The 17,716-nt window shown below is 53.4% G+C and overlaps 1 protein-coding gene across 1 annotated transcript in view; it reads right to left on the bottom strand.

Moving 5' to 3' along the window:
* The window catches only part of ITGAV (integrin subunit alpha V), a 59,375-nt gene that overhangs the window by 20,156 nt on the left and 21,503 nt on the right, over positions 1 to 17,716 (bottom strand). The window contains exons 12-20 of the mRNA XM_006767093.2: positions 17,668 to 17,716; positions 15,952 to 16,143; positions 11,188 to 11,233; positions 9,592 to 9,699; positions 7,896 to 7,954; positions 4,987 to 5,141; positions 2,933 to 3,070; positions 837 to 904; positions 55 to 202 (exon numbers count right to left, since the gene is read on the bottom strand). Of these exons, the coding sequence (XP_006767156.1) occupies positions 55 to 202; positions 837 to 904; positions 2,933 to 3,070; positions 4,987 to 5,141; positions 7,896 to 7,954; positions 9,592 to 9,699; positions 11,188 to 11,233; positions 15,952 to 16,143; positions 17,668 to 17,716 (963 nt within the window). The remainder of the gene's footprint in view (positions 1 to 54; positions 203 to 836; positions 905 to 2,932; positions 3,071 to 4,986; positions 5,142 to 7,895; positions 7,955 to 9,591; positions 9,700 to 11,187; positions 11,234 to 15,951; positions 16,144 to 17,667) is intronic.

Genomic DNA, 17,716 nt, shown 5'->3' with positions numbered 1-17,716 from the left:
GGGCGGGCGGCCTGAGACTGGGGGTGCCCTGGGTTCCGAACAGGCCGTGCCTACCTCGCTGTTGCGGACGACGCCGATGAAGTCGGCCTGCGGGGGGAGGGCCACGATGAGCTCCGCTTCGTAGGCACCTTCGCCCTGGTTCTGCGCCGTCACCATCAAGGTCAGGGGGTTGTCGTCCCCGACGTAGATCTTCTTCTGGTCTCTGTGGAGCAACACAGGCCCAGACCGTGAGACGGGCCGCGGGGGGCAGCAGGGCCGTCCCCGGGACGGGAGACAGACACGCAGACGGCGGCACTGACACCCTCCCAGGTCTCGGGGCGTTGACACGACCCCCAGCTCAACGGGAAACGGGCCTGCACGCGGCGCAGAGCCCACGCTCGTCCGAGCACACGAGGCGATGCCGCCAGCATGTCCCCGCCGCGCATCCGTCACAGGCGTCCTTCACGGCTCCCTGCGCGTCCTGACTAAGTCTCTGATTTTAGGAGAAAACGGAATTGCTCATGTGTCACGATTCTCACAAAAACCCCTTGTGATTTATGTCTCGTGCACATGTGATGGGATTCCTTCCGTCGGGAGGAGGCGGTGATGAAGGGCGGCCGTGAGAGGACGCGGGGGCCTCTCACAGGACCCAGCGGGGAAGGGACCAGCCTGCCGCCCACACAGCGAGGAGAGCTCAGCGCCTGCTGCTCCGAAGTCAGCCCCGACAGCCTGGCCTCAGACAGCCGCGCACCCCCTCGGAGGTGACGCGTTCTCGCTCAAATACACCGCCCCCGGGAGGAGGAGCTGGCTCGGCCGCGAGCCGTCCTGTGCGCGTTGTCGGGGCGGGCGGGCCTCACCTGTCCACGGAGACCTCCAGCTTGGGTTTGCAGACGTTGTCTTCGCCGCAGTCCAGGAGGATGTGAGCCTAGGAGAGAGGAGCGGTTACATCTCCTGCGCGGGAGAGAGCGGTGCAGGGCATGTCCTACTACACGTGGAGCGCGTGGACACGCATGTGCACACACATATACAGGCACATGGATTCATCAACTTCTTCGCATGCTAACAGGGCTCGTGGCTACTTCCTTTTACACGGGCCAGTGAACGGTCAGAATGGCAGGGAGGAAAGGACTCAGGACATCAGACGACCTGGTGGGAGCTTTTGCTCCATCTCCAGCTGAGCTGCTAAGATTGTGGAATGAAGTGTCACATAGAAGAGAAAGTGACAGTCAAGAAATGAGGGTTCCACCCGGCCAGCTGGGTGTGGTGATTGAGCATCAAACTATGGGCCAGGAGGTCACAGCTCGATTCTCATCAGGGCACAGGCCCGGGTTGCAGGCTCCATGCCCAGTAGGGAGCGTGCAGGAGGCAGCCAGTCATCATGGATGTTTCTATCTGCCTCCCTCCCCCTTCCTCTCTGACATCAATAAAAATGAAAAAAATAAATGAGGGCTCAGCGGCTGCTAGCTAAGGTGTGTGATCTTGGGCAAAATGAACTCCTTCTAGGGTTTCTCATTCCAGACTACGGTTCTGTCAACGCCATGGAAACGTGGCTGCGGGGTGTAAAGGGAGGAGGGGACAGAGCGGCAGTTCAGAGAGCAACCAAGGAACCAGCCACGGGACCAGCCACGGGAACAGCCACAGAGCGAGGGAACCAGCCACGGGAATAGCACGGGGGGCGGCCACGTAGGGATCCACCACGGGAACAGCCACTGGACACCAGGAGTCCAGTGTGTGTGGCACGTGGAGAAAGGGGGCAGAAACCATCCTAGACACGCACATGTTCTAAGTACCCACATGCAAAGTAAGATGTAAACTACATTGTTAAAATATACAAATCACGGAAGACTTTGGATTTTAATTCAAAAGTACATTAAAATATATTTTAATTTGCCTTACACATCTACCATGTATAGTTTTATCAAACCACACACAAAGGAGTATTTGAGCCCGGCCAGCGTGGCTCAGTGGTTTAGCATTGACCCACGAACCAGGAAGTCGTGGTTCGATTCCAGGTCAGGGCACAGGCCCAGGTTATGGGCTCGATCCCCAATGTGGGGCGTGCAGGAGGCAGCCGGTCCATGATTTTCTCTCATCAAGGATGTTTCTATCTCTTTCTCCCTCTCCCTTCCTCTCTGAAATCAATAAACACATATTTTTTAAAAAAAGAGTATTTGAGATGTTAGAGTGTTAGACAAAGAAGAAATAACAACCAAAATGCAGGGTAAAGAATCCTGTAAAAGAAGAAATGTTAACCTAAAAATATGAACATGTAATAAAAAAGAGGAAGAAATAGGAAATGCAATCATAATATCTTAATACATGGATTTTACATAACATTTTCTAAGAATATTGTAATACAGCCCATATGACATTTTATTGCTTTATTTGGTTTTATGAAAAGAAAGTAATATATATATATATATACTGAGTGGCCAGATTATTATGACCACCCCATCAGTACTTCGTTGGGCCACTCCTGCACAACACGACTGCGGCGATTCTTTTTGGCATTGACTCCACAAGATGTTGAAAGGTGATGCGAGGAATCTGACACCGTGCCTGATGAATAGCACTGTCCAGTTCTGTGAGATCTGATGGTTGTGGAACTCAGTGTGTGTGTGTGTGTGTGTGTGTGTGTGTGTATGTATTTTTTTTCAAATTAAATCAAAGATAAAACAGATATTAAACTTGTTCAGCAAAATATTAAAATACTGTGTAAATTGGCGTTTTGTTGTTTTCCTTGAATTAGTTAACTTTCTATGTGACCCCAACGTTCTCTCCGTATCACCGAGTTCCAAGTGGCTTTCAATGTCTCTAACTTGACGCCTCCCCCTTGTACTTCTTTGACTAAAATCCCAAGGTTACAAGAGCAACCCCTGTGGTAATTTAAAACACGAACGGCAAGACCTGAAGAAAGGAAAGGCTGAGACTCGGGAGCAGCGAGGAGGCGTACCTGCCGACTGAGGTTGGCGGGCGTGAACTGGTTGAGGATGGGCCGCAGGCCGGTGGCGTCAGCCGCCGTTCTGTAGTCCAGCCGGTACTCCATGAAAATGGTGATGGGAGTGAGCTTGTCTCTAAACTCGGACTCATCCTAGAAACGGAGAAGCTGCGCGTTAATGAGGGCATCAAGCAGCCGGAGAAACCCGTCAGCGAGAACACAAAGCCAGCTGTGGGATCATCTCTCCGTCCGACTCTGCCAAACCCTCGTGAATGTAAACTTATGGAAGGTTGTTATTCACTGAGAACACAATCAGTTTATGCATCGGAATGTCAGTATTTGATTCGAAGCGTGTTAATAAAATGAGCACTCAATTACACGCCCACCTGGCAGGTGCGGCGCAGTGGTTGAGCATTGACCTAAAAGCCAAGAAGTCACTGGTCTGGTTCCCGGGCAGGGCACACGCCCGGGGCTGCGGGCTGGATCCTCATGTGGGGCGTGCAGGAGGCAGCGGTCAGGAACGTCTATCTCATTGATGTTTCTCTTTCTCTCCCTCTCCCTTCCTCTCTCTAAAATAAATACTAATAAAAACGTATTTTTAAAAATACACGCCCAGTATTATAACTGGAACGTTACTGCCATCGCTTCAGCTACCCACATGGTCCTCTCTGGAGCGCCTCACCCCTCTGCCTTCCTTCCGAGCGACCGCCGTCCTGGGCCCAAGTCCCCATCCCCGTGCTGGCCTGCGGCAGTTTGTGACCGGGTACCGTCTCTAACAGCACGTTCCGAGTTTGCTTTCCTGTCTATTTAAGAATCAGATGGTGCGGATTCTTTGATTTGCTTCCTCCGTTCAATACCCTCGCTGGAATCTTCGGGTCCGTAGCCAGACCCCGTATCCATCGGGCCACCGGCCCAGCTCTCGTGGCCACAGCGTACACTCCACGTATCTGCATCTTCTCCACTTTCTTCCTTCCGTGTCTTACCGTTTTCTGGTTCAGGTTTGCACATCCTTGGTGAAGTTTACCCCAAGGTCACTGTGGTTTTCTCGGTGCCGTTGTAAGTGAGATCCTTCTCTTAGTCTCCCTTTCTGACGGTCTATTATTAACGCACAAAATGCAGCTGTTTTCTGGACGCTGGTTTTGCATCCTGCTGCTTTAACTGAATTCATCTGTCAGTTTTGGTAGTTTTTGGTGGAACCTTCAGGGCTTCTAAATTTTACGTTTATTTTAGAAAGAGGGGGAGAGGGAGAGAGATACAACATCCACGATGAGAATCACTGACTGCCTGCCTCCTGCAGGCCCCCCACTGGGGGTCGTGCCCACAGCCTGGCAGGTACCCTGGTCGGGAATCGAACCAGCCCCTCTTGTGCACGGGCGGACGCTCAACCACTGAGCCACACTGGCTAGACCTGGACTTGTACTTTAGACTCTGTTTCGTTCATTGCTGCTCTGATCGTTACTATTTCCTTTCTCCTACGCACTCGGGCTTTGATTGCTGTTCGTGTCCTAGTGTCTCTGAGTGTAAAGTTCGGTCGTTTACGTAAGTTCTCCTGTTTCTCGAGGGAGGCCTGTGACGCCACACACTCCCTCTCGGGGGGGGGGGGGGGGCCTGTGTCCCACAGACTGTATCGTGAGGGGTTCTTGGGGGCATGCAGTCCACCAGGAGGAGGAGGCCACTACTCGGGTCCGACATTTAAAGAGCCACACTTGCCCTGGCCGGTTTGGCTCAGTGGACAGAGCGTCGGCCTGCGGACTGAAGGGTCCCAGGTTTGATTCCAGCCAAGGGCGTGTACCTGGGCACATCCCCAGTAGGAGGTGTGCAGGAGGCAGCTGATCGATGTCTCTCTCTCATCAATGTTTCTAACTCTCTATCCCTCTCCCTTCCTCTCTGTAAAAAATCAATAAAATATATTTAAAAAATAATAATAATAAAAAAAATAAAGAGCCGCACTTCCTCACGTGTATTTTCCTGTGGACTTAAAGCACGAACGTGTACCGAACGTGAAAAGCGCCCGGATGAGAAGAAAAGCAACAGGAGAGAAGAGCAGACGTGGAGGGAGAGGGCCTCACCCGCAGGTACGCCACCAGCTCCTCGCACTGCATGCGGCCCCCCCGGGAGACGGTCATGTTCTTGGGGTGGCCCGAGGACCTGTTATGGAGAAACAGTGCTCGGCGAATTGCTCCCTTTTGCTTGAGTTTATCCAAAAGAAGCTCCACCTGAAAGTCTGCACAAACCAAAGGTTTAGAACCAACGCGGCCCCCGGACGCCGCCCGCCCTGCACCCGCGGTTCACGCAGACGCCCACCCCCGACGCCCTCGGGCCGCTGTGCTCGGCAGGGAGACCACCGCCACTCGTTGGGGATAAATGTGTCACAATTAATGGCAGAATTCACCCAGTTACCCCCGGGGAAGGTGGGTGATCCAGGCTCCAGATCCTGAGGCAGTAAAACAGGGGAGGACCCCTCCCTTCCCCGTTAGAGCAACAAGCCTGAGGGGAACGCCGTGCAAATCCCAGCAAATGGCGCTCCCTGAGTGCAGGGGCGGGACTCCTGCTGAGGGCGACGAAGAGGCACCTTTCCACTAGAGCAGCTAGAGCAGCGGTTCTCAACCTGGGGGTCACAACCTCTTTGGGGGTTGAACGACCCTTCCACAGGGGTCGCCTAAGACCATCGGAAAACACATATATAATCACATATTGTTTGTGTGATTCATCACTGTGCTTTCATTATGTTCAATTTGTAACAATGAAAATACATCCTGCATATCAGATATTTACATGACGATTCATAACAGCAGCAAAATTACAGTGATGAAGTAGCCACGAAAATAATTTTATGGTTGGGGGTCACCACAACATGAGGAACTGTATTAAAGGGTCGCGGCATCAGGAAGGTTGAGAACCGCTGCTCTAAGGCAAAGCTTGACCCGAACAGCTGCGTGTGGCCTGTGCTTCCTGACCCGCACGCCCTCTCGCGGGGGCCTGTCCTCCGTGCTCCCGCCGGGGAGGTGACAGTTTGCACTAAATGTCTGTGTGGACTTCACAGGGGACACGTTTATAGACAAAAGTTTAGTGCAAACCATCAGCTCCCGGCGGGAGCACGGGGGACAGGCTCCCGTGAGAGGGCGTGCGGGGCCCACTGCCCTCCGTGCACTCACACGCCAGGCACGCCCCTCCCGCGGCCCCGACATGCCGTCTCCTCTGGGGGGGCTTCCTCTTGTCCCGACCAGGGCCTGCCTCCCTTGCTCCCCGTGAATACCACGCACCACCGCACACACCATCATACACACCAGTGCACGCACCACCACACATACCAGAACACGCACCACCGCACACACCAGCACACGCACCAGCACACGCACCAGCACACACACCAGCACACACACCACCGCACGGGTGCAGCCTCCGCCCGCTGCCCTGCCTCCCAGCACTGTCCCTGCCACGCGGCAGATCGTGGCCACAGGACTTAACGCTCCCCCCGCTCTCAGGACGCAGAACCACGTCTTGGGAGGGAAGAGCCACCTGGGAGCTGGCTGTGTGGTTACATGAGTGGCCCAGACCATGTCTCCTGCTCTTTCTAAACCACCTCCAGGCCAGAGCCAGCGGGGGCTCCCCAAGGCCTATGGATGGAGGTCCCAGGAGACCCCTGGCTTACGGGCCATCGGGACCCCTGGCTTACGGGCCATCGGGACCCCTGCTTACGGGCCATCGGGACCCCTGCTTACGGGCCATCGAGACCCCTGGCTTACGGGCCATCGAGACCCCTGGCTTACGGGCCATCGGGACCCCTGGCTTACGGGCCATCGGGACCCCTGGCTTACGGGCCATCGGGACCCCTGGCTTACGGGCCATCGGGACCCCTGGCTTACGGGCCATCGGGACCCCTGGCTTACGGGCCATCGGGACCCCTGGCTTACGGGCCATCGGGACCCCTGGCTTACGGGCCATCGGGACCCCTGGCTTACGGGCCATCGGGACCCCTGGCTTACGGGCCATCGGGACCCCTGGCTTACGGGCCATCGGGACCCCTGGCTTACGGGCCATCGGGACCCCTGGCTTACGGGCCATCGGGACCCCTGGCTTACGGGCCATCGGGACCCCTGGCTTACGGGCCATCGGGACCCCTGGCTTACGGGCCATCGGGACCCCTGGCTTACGGGCCATCGGGACCCCTGGCTTACGGGCCATCGGGACCCCTGGCTTACGGGCCATCGGGACCCCTGGCTTACGGGCCATCGGGACCCCTGGCTTACGGGCCATCGGGACCCCTGGCTTACGGGCCATCGGGACCCCTGGCTTACGGGCCATCGGGACCCCTGGCTTACGGGCCATCGGGACCCCTGGCTTACGGGCCATCGGGACCCCTGGCTTACGGGCCATCGGGACCCCTGGCTTACGGGCCATCGGGACCCCTGGCTTACGGGCCATCGGGACCCCTGGCTTACGGGCCATCGGGACCCCTGGCTTACGGGCCATCGGGACCCCTGGCTTACGGGCCATCGGGACCCCTGGCTTACGGGCCATCGGGACCCCTGGCTTACGGGCCATCGGGACCCCTGGCTTACGGGCCATCGGGACCCCTGGCTTACGGGCCATCGGGACCCCTGGCTTACGGGCCATCGGGACCCCTGGCTTACGGGCCATCGGGACCCCTGGCTTACGGGCCATCGGGACCCCTGGCTTACGGGCCATCGGGACCCCTGGCTTACGGGCCATCGGCTCATTCCCTCGCACAGGGACGCGCTGGGCCCGGTGAGGGTTGCAGGCACGTTCAGGGGCGACTCTTCGCCACGTCAACGAACAGGTGTGTCATCTCCCCACTGGGTAGGAGTTTCCACCCAGAGTGATTGTGGACTAAACATCCAAATAAGTAACAACGGCCCAAGTGACTCCCGCCCCCACAGTGTGAGCTGTGTGCGCAGCGTCGGTAACTCGCGTGATCCCCACGGACACGGACGCGGACACGGATGCGGACACTTACTCAGTTTGGCGGGAAGCGTGCCTTTGCCGTCCGCCCGCAGGCAGAACCTGACGTTGAAGCTGCAGGGAAACAAGAACACACGCGTCGTCACGGAGGCCGGCCGTGCTCCCGTGTCCTCACGCCCGCGGGGAGCTCACCCGGCAAAGTTTCCTGTCTGTCTGTCTTCATCTTGTATTTAACAATGAAACTGGACAAACTACCCTCCCTCAGCCTCCCTAGCGCAGGTTCCCTTCCTCCCTCGTCCCGATGAGGAAGAAAGGAAAGGATTCCCCGGCTTGCCCCCGAGTCCCCAGGTCCGGGGACACGTGGAATCAGGGACAGAATCCAGGCGTGAAGTGACGCCGTGTCACCGAAGTCCCACCAACGCTCCCCAACGAGCCAGCTCCCTGACGGGGCTCCCCCTCTCTAGCGAGCCCACGATCGCTATCCCCGGCTCTTGGGAAAGGAAGTCATCCCAGCTCCCGTCACCCCCTCCAGCTGAGTGCTCCGGCCCCTGTGCCCAGAACCGGGGTGCTCCCCCAAGTGGGGCTCTCGGGGTGACTTCACAGCATGTGGGTCCAGGCCTGTCATGACTAAGTCATACTTATTCTGACATGTAAGAGAAAGATACTGGTTTCTCCATTCTATCTTAAAATGTTTTAGACAAAACATGTCAGTTTAAAGAAAAAAATCTTCAGGAAATTACAAATACAGGTAGAATGAAAATATGCAAAATCACGCGCTTTAGGGAAGAGTAGCATAAAATAAGGAGACTTGAGAAACCGCAAACCATAGAAGAATTCAAACGTTAAATTTTAAAAAATATTTTTTTTTATTTAAAAACTAGTAAAGGGACAATAGAAGACTGGTATATTAGAGCAAAATAATATTTTTCCATACAGCTACTCACAGATATTGAATCTGAAAAAGATCATACCTTTTAAAAATTAAAAAGTTCATGGGTCTTTTTTAAAATTAAGTATGGATGAATTCTGAAATCTTACTAGCTCTTCCTTCTTTTTTAATATATTCATTGAGCATGCGTCACTTAAAAAAACTACACTAGCGTTGTCCTATGAACCAGGAGGTCACAGTTTGATTCCCGCTCAGGGCACATGCCCGGGTTGCAGGCTCGATCCCCAGTGGGGGGCGTGCAGGAGGCAGCCGATCCATGCTTCTCTCTCATCATTGGTGTTTCTGTCTCTCCCTCTCCCTTCCTCTCTCTAAAATCAAATACACACACACACACACACACATATAAACTTTCCACTAGTTTTTAACACGCTTCTGGAGCTTCTGCATAGCTTTCTGGAACAGTATTTCTATAATCCAATCCATGACATGAGAAGAGAGCAGACAAATGCAACCTGCTTTCGCACTATCTCACCCCACCTTCATTTTCGATTGTTTTTATAATAATTGAACCACGTCCCCTAACCGGTGTGGCTCAGTGGATAGAGCGTCGGCCTGTGGACTGAACGGTCCCAGGTTCGATTCTCGCCAAGGGCATGTACCTGGGTTGCGGGCACATCCCCAGTGGGGAGTGTGCAGGAGGCAGCTGATCGATGTTTCTCTCTCATCGATGTTTCTGACTCTCTATCTCTCTCCCTTTCTCTCTGTAAAAAATCAATAAAATATATTTTATAAAAATAAAATAACTGAACCACTCATCAGAATAATAACTATAATAATCACAACATTCAGCTAATACTCTTACCAGGAAACTTTAAGATCTGTCCCAGGCAGCAAGCAGGTCTTATTGTCTTGGTTTAAAATGCTCGGGTAGACTTCAAGGCCAGCATTGACTGTGATGACCGGTCTGGCTCTAGTGGGGGGAAAGAGATAGGGAGAGGGAGGGAGGGAGAGGCGGGAAGTGAGGAAAACGAAGGAGCTGTTTGCAATGGTGGGCTGACTGAGCATTTCGGGTTCGCGCTCACAGGGCAGTGAAAAGACAAGAACTAAACCTCGAATGACCACCGTCCCCGCCGCCCAGGGCTGCCGATTCCAGCAGGAAGTCCCGCGACCGGCAACCCCTCGGGCCAGGCTAAGCGGGACGACTGGCCAAATCTCTGAACTCTGCCCATGAGAGCAGGACAGCGAGGCCAGCCGTGCGCCATGGACCTAACGCAGCGCTCACAGCGGGACGAGGGCCGTGCGCCATCCGTGCTGTGACGGGGGAGCTGAGATACACGCCACAGGTAATGGCAGTGCGGCACGGGAAAGACCAACAGTGTGCAAAGGACGCACGCACACACACAATCACTGTAATGCCTAGCACGCTTCTGACTGTACACACTAGGAAACTAGTGACTAGTCTGAGAAGAGGCTTCAATGTACGCCCTCTTTATATTATTTGAATGTTTACCGCCTGCATGTATGACTTCGTGAACAGCCATTTTAAAAACTGAAACGGAGCCCGGCCAGCGGGGCTCAGGGGTTGCGCATTGACCTATGAACCGGGAGGTCACGGTTTGACTCCCGGTCGGGGCACAGGCCCGTGCTGTGGGCTCCATCTGCTGTAGGGGGGCACGCAGGAGGCAGCCGATCCATGATTCTCTCTCATCATCGATGTTTCCATCTCTCTCTCCTTCTCTGAAATCAATAAAAATATATTTTTTAAAACTTACAATAAATAAAATAAAAACTGAAAGAGGCACCGATTTAAACTCTTTCCAGAAACGCAGCCGCTCCGGCCAAGGACACGCGTCTGGCGGACACGGGGCCCGGGAGCCAGTCGCGTTCCTCCGGCCACGGCCCCAGCAGCTGCCGGGTCAGCGTCCTGCCCGCGCCCGCGGCCCGGGGAAGGTGAACACCTTCATCTCCTGGGAGGCGGGAGGGCGGCCGAGGGCAGGAGGGAGTGATGGGCACAGAGTAACTGGGAAGGTGCACGAAGCCGGGAGACACAGGCCGGGACATACATGCTGCTCTGAGCAACCGTGGTCCCGGGAATCACTGCACGCGGCCTCTGTGCTCAGAATGTCACGCACAAACACGAGTTAGTTCTCGCCTCTCAGCGGAAAACGCCAACTCCGAGAATGTGGGGGGACATTGAAAAGGTAGGAGACTCTCTCTAGACATGATTTCAAGAACGAAGAGGGAAACCCTACATGCTTTCTGAAATTAACCATGTCTACGCTTTCTCTGCGTGGGGAGCTCTCCTTCTACAGGTACCGCTTGCCTACAGCAAATCTTAAAGAGAAAGAACAGGGTGTACCGTCATTTCCAGAAAACTAAGCTGAACTTAACGCCCTGGGACTTAACTATAAACCGTTTGACTAATTCCGAACAGAAGCAGTGATGGGAAGGCGCTCACCTGTACAACACAGCTCTGTCCACACCAAAAGCTCCCACAACCAAGTCTGAAAAGAGCAGAAAAAACGTTAATAATAATGATAGTGATTCTTTAAAATTCACATGCCAGTCCATACAGCTTCCAATACACATGATCAGGCTTTAAACAGTCTCAAATCTACCTCCATGAGGAGGCGGAAGATGACCTTTAGGAGGTTAGGATAGGAAAACTCGAAATGAGCTCCTGCCGACGGCAAACGTGCCTCATAAAACGAGTCTTCCATTCGGGCGGACGGTCTTCCCCTGGACACTTAGTCAGCAAAGCAGGGAGCAGAACCCCAAAACATGGACCACAAGGGAAAGCCTGTGGAGCCTGTGGATGCTGCTGTACAAGTATTTTTTCATTAATATTAGAAATAAACTACAATAAAAACAACCCAAAATACTCAAACACCTGGAAGCTGAATAGCATGCTATTCAATATTGATTGGGTTACCAATGAGATCAAAGAAGAAATTAAAAACATCCTGGAAACTAATGACAATGAACACACAACAATCCAAAACCTATGGGACATAATGAAAGCAGTCCTGAGAGGGAAGTTTATAGCTCTACAGGCCTGCTGGGGTCCAACCGCAGCAGGTCCAGGGGTCCCCAGAGGTGTGGACAAAGTCGGCGAAGAAGGAATGATACAGAGACAGGGTTCAGGTGATCAGCCGCCTAGCATCCTAGAAAAATACAACCTTCCAAAACTCAATAAGGAAGAATCAAAAAATCTCAACAAGCCAATAACTATGGAAGAAATTGAAGCAGTCATCAAAAAGCTTCCAGCAAACAAAAGCCCAGGACCAGACGGCTTCACAGGGGAGTTTTACCAAACATTCAAGGAAGAACTAAAACCTATCCTCCTCAGACTACTACAAAAAATTCAAGAGGAAGGAACACTTCCAAGCTCATTCTATGAAGCCAGCATCACCCTAATACCAAAACCAGGTAAAGACAACACAATGAAAGAGAATTACAGGCCAATATCCCTCTTTTTATTTTTTTTAACCAAAACCAAAAAGCACATCGCACACGTTTAGAAATCTTAGACCTGACAGCAGACAGCACTCACGTCAACACAGACAGAAGGCATTCGTCTTCATGTGTGAGAGGTGAAAAGGGCTCACAATTAGGAAAAAATAATGCTCTCGCAGTATAAACAAGCTAGACTGGAGGGAGCCCTTTCCTGGCAAAACTTTTTTTTAAAAAAAAAAAAAAAAAAAAAAAAAAGTACGTGGGGGGAAAAAAAACAACACAAAAAAACAGGCAGATTGCACTACAAAAAAAATTAGTAACTTCTCTGTGCCCGAAAAGCAAATGTGAGAAGCCCAGAAGGACACGGGGCGGGGAAGGAGGTGCACAGCTATGTGCGTAGGAAGCGCGGTTTATTCTCGTTCTATTATTTATCATTGTTACTGTTTCCCACACGAACAGCTGTAAACCTATTTTTGTCTTTGAGTTAATAGCCTAAAACATGCTATTTTAAGGCACCCGCCACAAGGTAAAAAAAATGAATTAGTGAAAGAAAAACATCCCAATAAAACAGAGAGAGAAAAAAGATGTAAAAAAAGAAATTCACAGAAGTAAATAGATGCAAATAAACAAAACGCTTACCCTCACTAATAACCAAAAACTGCAAATTAAGACAAAAGGACAGTTTCCAGCCGCCACATAAAGTTACTCTACAGGGAACAGAGATGACACTCGACATGGGAACGAATGTGAGAGAAGGACCCTCACTCGCTGCTGGTTAAGTGGTTTAAAAAGTGGCAAAACCTTCGTTTAGAGGGAGTGGGATTGTAGTTTGACAAGCGAATCAACAAACTTAAAAAAAACACCGTGCTTATCTTTGACAAAACAATTTTAAAACTTTGTCTAATAAAAAAATAAAAAGTTTTTAAAAATAAGGTGTATAGACACCAGAATTATATACAAGAATATAAATGCCCCAAAATAAGGTAAATATGATACGATATAGTCATTTAATAAAATGAAAAATACAAAACTCATGCTTTTGAAGAAAAATTAGTAACATGGGAAAACATTTCTGATACTTTCAGTGAATAAAACATGCTATTATTTGCCCTGACCGGTTTGGCTCAGTGGATAGAGCGTCGGCCTGCAGACTGAAGGGTCCCAGGTTCGATTCTGGCCAAGGGCATGTACCTTGGTTGCAGGCGCATCCCCAGTAGGGGGTGTGCAGGAGGCAGCTGATCGATGTTTCTCTCTCATCGATGTTTCTAACTCTCTATCCCTCTCCCTTCCTCTCTGTAAAAAACCAATAAAATATATTTTTTTAAAAATGCTATTAATAGTGCATAAACCACAATTCTATTTTGTTCATAAATGTGTATGAGTGCATTGGAAAAAAGATTGCAAAATATGTTCTGCTCTATTTGCTAAAAGTTCTATAAATATATTGCACTTATAATCAGAAAATCCTTGAACACAGAGATAAGAATCAACTTCCTGTTGTATTTCTAAGAGCGCTTCAACAGACTTGGCCCACTGAGCTCACTGTGACTGTCCCAAAAAAAGGGCAGTTACGTTTTCTGCACTATATTCGTTTAAGGAATAGACCCATTATAATCCCAGGTCTACTGCAGTAACTCCAAAGTATATATGAGCCAGAAAATAAAAACCTCACTTTCTCCACTGGCTCAAACCAGTGAGCACGTTGGGCCAACGCCCTTTCTGAGTCTCTCTTCTCATCCAGAAGATGGTGATGAGCTGAGATAGCGCGCGTTCTCCAGAGACTTACATGAAATAACGTATTTGCTAAAAACCACAATGATTAGTCAAATCCACAAAAATGTTAGATCATTGAAAACCAAAAAGGCCCTGGCGGTGTGGCTCAGTGGATGGAGCGTCAGCCTGCGGACTGAAGGGTCCCGGGTTTGATTTCCGGTCAGGGCACAGGCCCGGGTTGCGGCTCAATCCCCAGAGTGGGGTGTGCAGGAGGCAGCCGATCCATGATTCTCTCTCACTGTTGATGTTTCCATCTCTCTCCCTCTCCCTTCCTCTCTGAAATCAATAAAAATATATATTTTTTAAAAAGATGCCTAACGTTCAAAAACTCAAAAGGAGCGTTTCGCCTGTGAGTGATTCCCTGACATTTCCTTACAAACTTCAACGCAGGAAGCTCAGAGCCCGTGGTTTTGCTGTTAACGACCAGGAAACAGAGCTGCCTTTCCTGCAATGCCCCTGGGCAGTCAGAGCAGCACCACAACCACCGCGGGGCCCAACCAGCACGTGAGCTCCCGGACTGAACTGACACACAGCACCACTCAGCACAGCACCCACTCAGCACAGCATCACTCAGCACAGCACCACGCAGCACAGCACCCCCTCAGCACAGCATCACTCAGCACAGCACCACGCAGCACAGCACCCCCTCAGCACAGCATCACTCAGCACAGCACCACGCAGCACAGCACCCCCTCAGCACAGCATCACTCAGCACAGCACCACGCAGCACAGCACCCCCTCAGCACAGCATCACTCAGCACAGCACCACGCAGCACAGCACCCCCTCAGCACAGCATCACTCAGCACAGCACCACGCAGCACAGCACCCCCTCAGCACAGCATCACTCAGCACAGCACCACGCAGCACAGCACCCCCTCAGCACAGCATCACTCAGCACAGCACCACGCAGCACAGCACCCCCTCAGCACAGCATCACTCAGCACAGCACCACGCAGCACAGCACCCCCTCAGCACAGCATCACTCAGCACAGCACCACGCAGCACAGCACCCCCTCAGCACAGCATCACTCAGCACAGCACCACGCAGCACAGCACCCCCTCAGCACAGCATCACTCAGCACAGCACCACGCAGCACAGCACCCCCTCAGCACAGCATCACTCAGCACAGCACCACGCAGCACAGCACCCCCTCAGCACAGCATCACTCAGCACAGCACCACGCAGCACAGCACCCCCTCAGCACAGCATCACTCAGCACAGCACCACGCAGCACAGCACCCCCTCAGCACAGCATCACTCAGCACAGCACCACGCAGCACAGCACCCCCTCAGCACAGCATCACTCAGCACAGCACCACGCAGCACAGCACCCCCTCAGCACAGCATCACTCAGCACAGCACCACGCAGCACAGCACCCCCTCAGCACAGCATCACTCAGCACAGCACCACGCAGCACAGCACCCCCTCAGCACAGCATCACTCAGCACAGCACCACGCAGCACAGCACCCCCTCAGCACAGCATCACTCAGCACAGCACCACGCAGCACAGCACCCCCTCAGCACAGCATCACTCAGCACAGCACCACGCAGCACAGCACCCCCTCAGCACAGCATCACTCAGCACAGCACCACGCAGCACAGCACCCCCTCAGCACAGCATCACTCAGCACAGCACCACGCAGCACAGCACCCCCTCAGCACAGCATCACTCAGCACAGCACCACGCAGCACAGCACCCCCTCAGCACAGCATCACTCAGCACAGCACCACGCAGCACAGCACCCACCCAGCACAGCATCCACTCAGCACAGCATCACTCAGCCCAGCACCACTCAGCACAGCACCCACCCAGCACAGCACCCACCCAGCACAGCATCCACACAGCACAGCATCACTCAGCACAGCACCCACTCAGCACAGCATCACTCAGCACAGCACCACGCAGCACAGCACCCACTCAGCACAGCACCATGCAGCACGGGCCCGTTTGCTCCGGGCCGAGCACCTGTGCGCTGAGTGCGGCCACACCTGGGTACCCGTTGCGGTCGATGTCCGTGGCTCCCTTCATGGCGTAGCCGAAGCTGGGCGGCATGGTCTGTGCGGCCCACCTCCCCTCCAGGGCCTGCGACGGCGCCGCGTTCAAGCCCGTGGATCTGCCGTTGAAGATGTAAACGATCCCCTTCCTGTCTTCACCCCCGTAGGGAGCGGCGATGGCGATATCTGGGGGGAAGGAGGGGGCAGAGAGGGAGACGTGAGAGAGGGAGAGGAGGAGGGAGAGGAGGAGGGAGAGGAGGAGGGAGAGGAGGAGGGAGAGCAGGAGGGAGAGGAGGAGGGAGAGCAGGAGGGAGAGGAGGAGGGAGAGGAGGAGGGAGAGCAGGAGGGAGAGGAGGAGGGAGAGCAGGAGGGAGAGGAGCAGGGCTTAGCGTGTCTCGCTCAAAGGCAGCCTCGAACCCGAGGAGACTCGGCAGCACCGGGTGGAAGGGACACAGGTGGAGGCAGACGCTCTGGGTCTGACCCGCGACCGGTCAGTTAACCTCTCGGGGCCTCGAGCTCCTCGCCCTCCAGTGGACGGGGTGAGGGTCGGACCCGCCCAGGCGGCCCTGGCTCCCACATCCAGCCAGCAGCTGCACGTGGTTTGGGTTTTTGTGGTTTTTTCCCCCAAAAGCAAAAGTCAATGTGGCTTGGAAACTTGGAAGTCAGAAATCCTTCTTGGTCCTGCTCAGCTTCTCCTGAACTAACACAAACCAATAAACGCTTGGAATTCTTAAAAAACACATACTAAAGCAAAACCCAGCAAGCGGTCACCGTGACCCTTTCCAACTGCAATATTTTACAAACGCGCCCACTCCGCTCCCTCTGCCGCCGGGCCCCGCCCGCCCCGCCCGCTGCCTGGCCCCGGGAGAGACTATGGAGTTTCCTTCTTCATGTTTAACTTTCTTTAGATGTTAAGGGGCAGGTCCCTACTTGTTGTTGATGACACACTAACAGCTCAACTATGCAGCCTGTGATCTCTTAGAAAGGGCTTTAGCAGTATTCTTTTTTTAAATCTTGGTCACGTGTAATCTATATTTCACCCTATCATAAAAGCCAGCTAAATTTTTTTTAAAAATACCTGCAGCGATTGAGTAAATTACTAAACAGGACTCTTCTAAACAGGGCGCTTGTTCCTTTGCCCTCGTGAAGGGAGCGAGAACCTCCCTCAGTCACAACGAAGTTGCAGCTTTAAAAATATTCACAGCCTATCGCAGCTTTGAGTGTGAGTGACAGCTGCCCCGGGGCCTGGGCGCTTAGTTTGCGCTTGTCCCCATGGTGGACAGCAGGGGGCACTCCCGCTCACAGGCCAGGGCAGGGGCACTCCCGCTCAACAGGGCAGGGCAGGGGCACTCCGGGCTCACAGGCCAGGGCAGGGGCACTCCGGGCTCACAGGCCAGGGCAGGGGCACTCCGGGCTCACAGGCCAGGGCAGGGGCACTCCGGGCTCACAGGCCACACAGGCCAGGGCAGGGCTGGAGGCCGGGCCAGCCCCTCTCCCATGGGCACTACCCCATCTATTCCCACGAACAGCAGCGCATGGGAGTCCGTTTCTGAAATGCTCGCTCCGGTTTCTAAGGGAAAGGAGCACCTTCGCGCTGGCCCTGGGGTGTCTGCCACTCTCCCCGCACCTGCCCCCAGAAGGAGGTTGTCACGGGGGCAGAACTTCTCCACCGGACCCGGCACACGGGGCCCACGGCCGGCCTGGCCTCACCGTTGAAGCCGTCCTGGTCCAGGTCTCCCAGCGGTGCGATGCTGCCGAA

The sequence above is a fragment of the Myotis davidii genome, unplaced genomic scaffold (genome assembly GCF_000327345.1).
Source record: "Myotis davidii unplaced genomic scaffold, ASM32734v1 scaffold221, whole genome shotgun sequence".
NCBI classification, from domain to species: Eukaryota; Metazoa; Chordata; class Mammalia; order Chiroptera; family Vespertilionidae; genus Myotis; species Myotis davidii.
The sequence above is the reverse complement of the archived record's forward strand: the minus strand, read 5'-3'. Positions and strand labels throughout refer to the sequence as shown.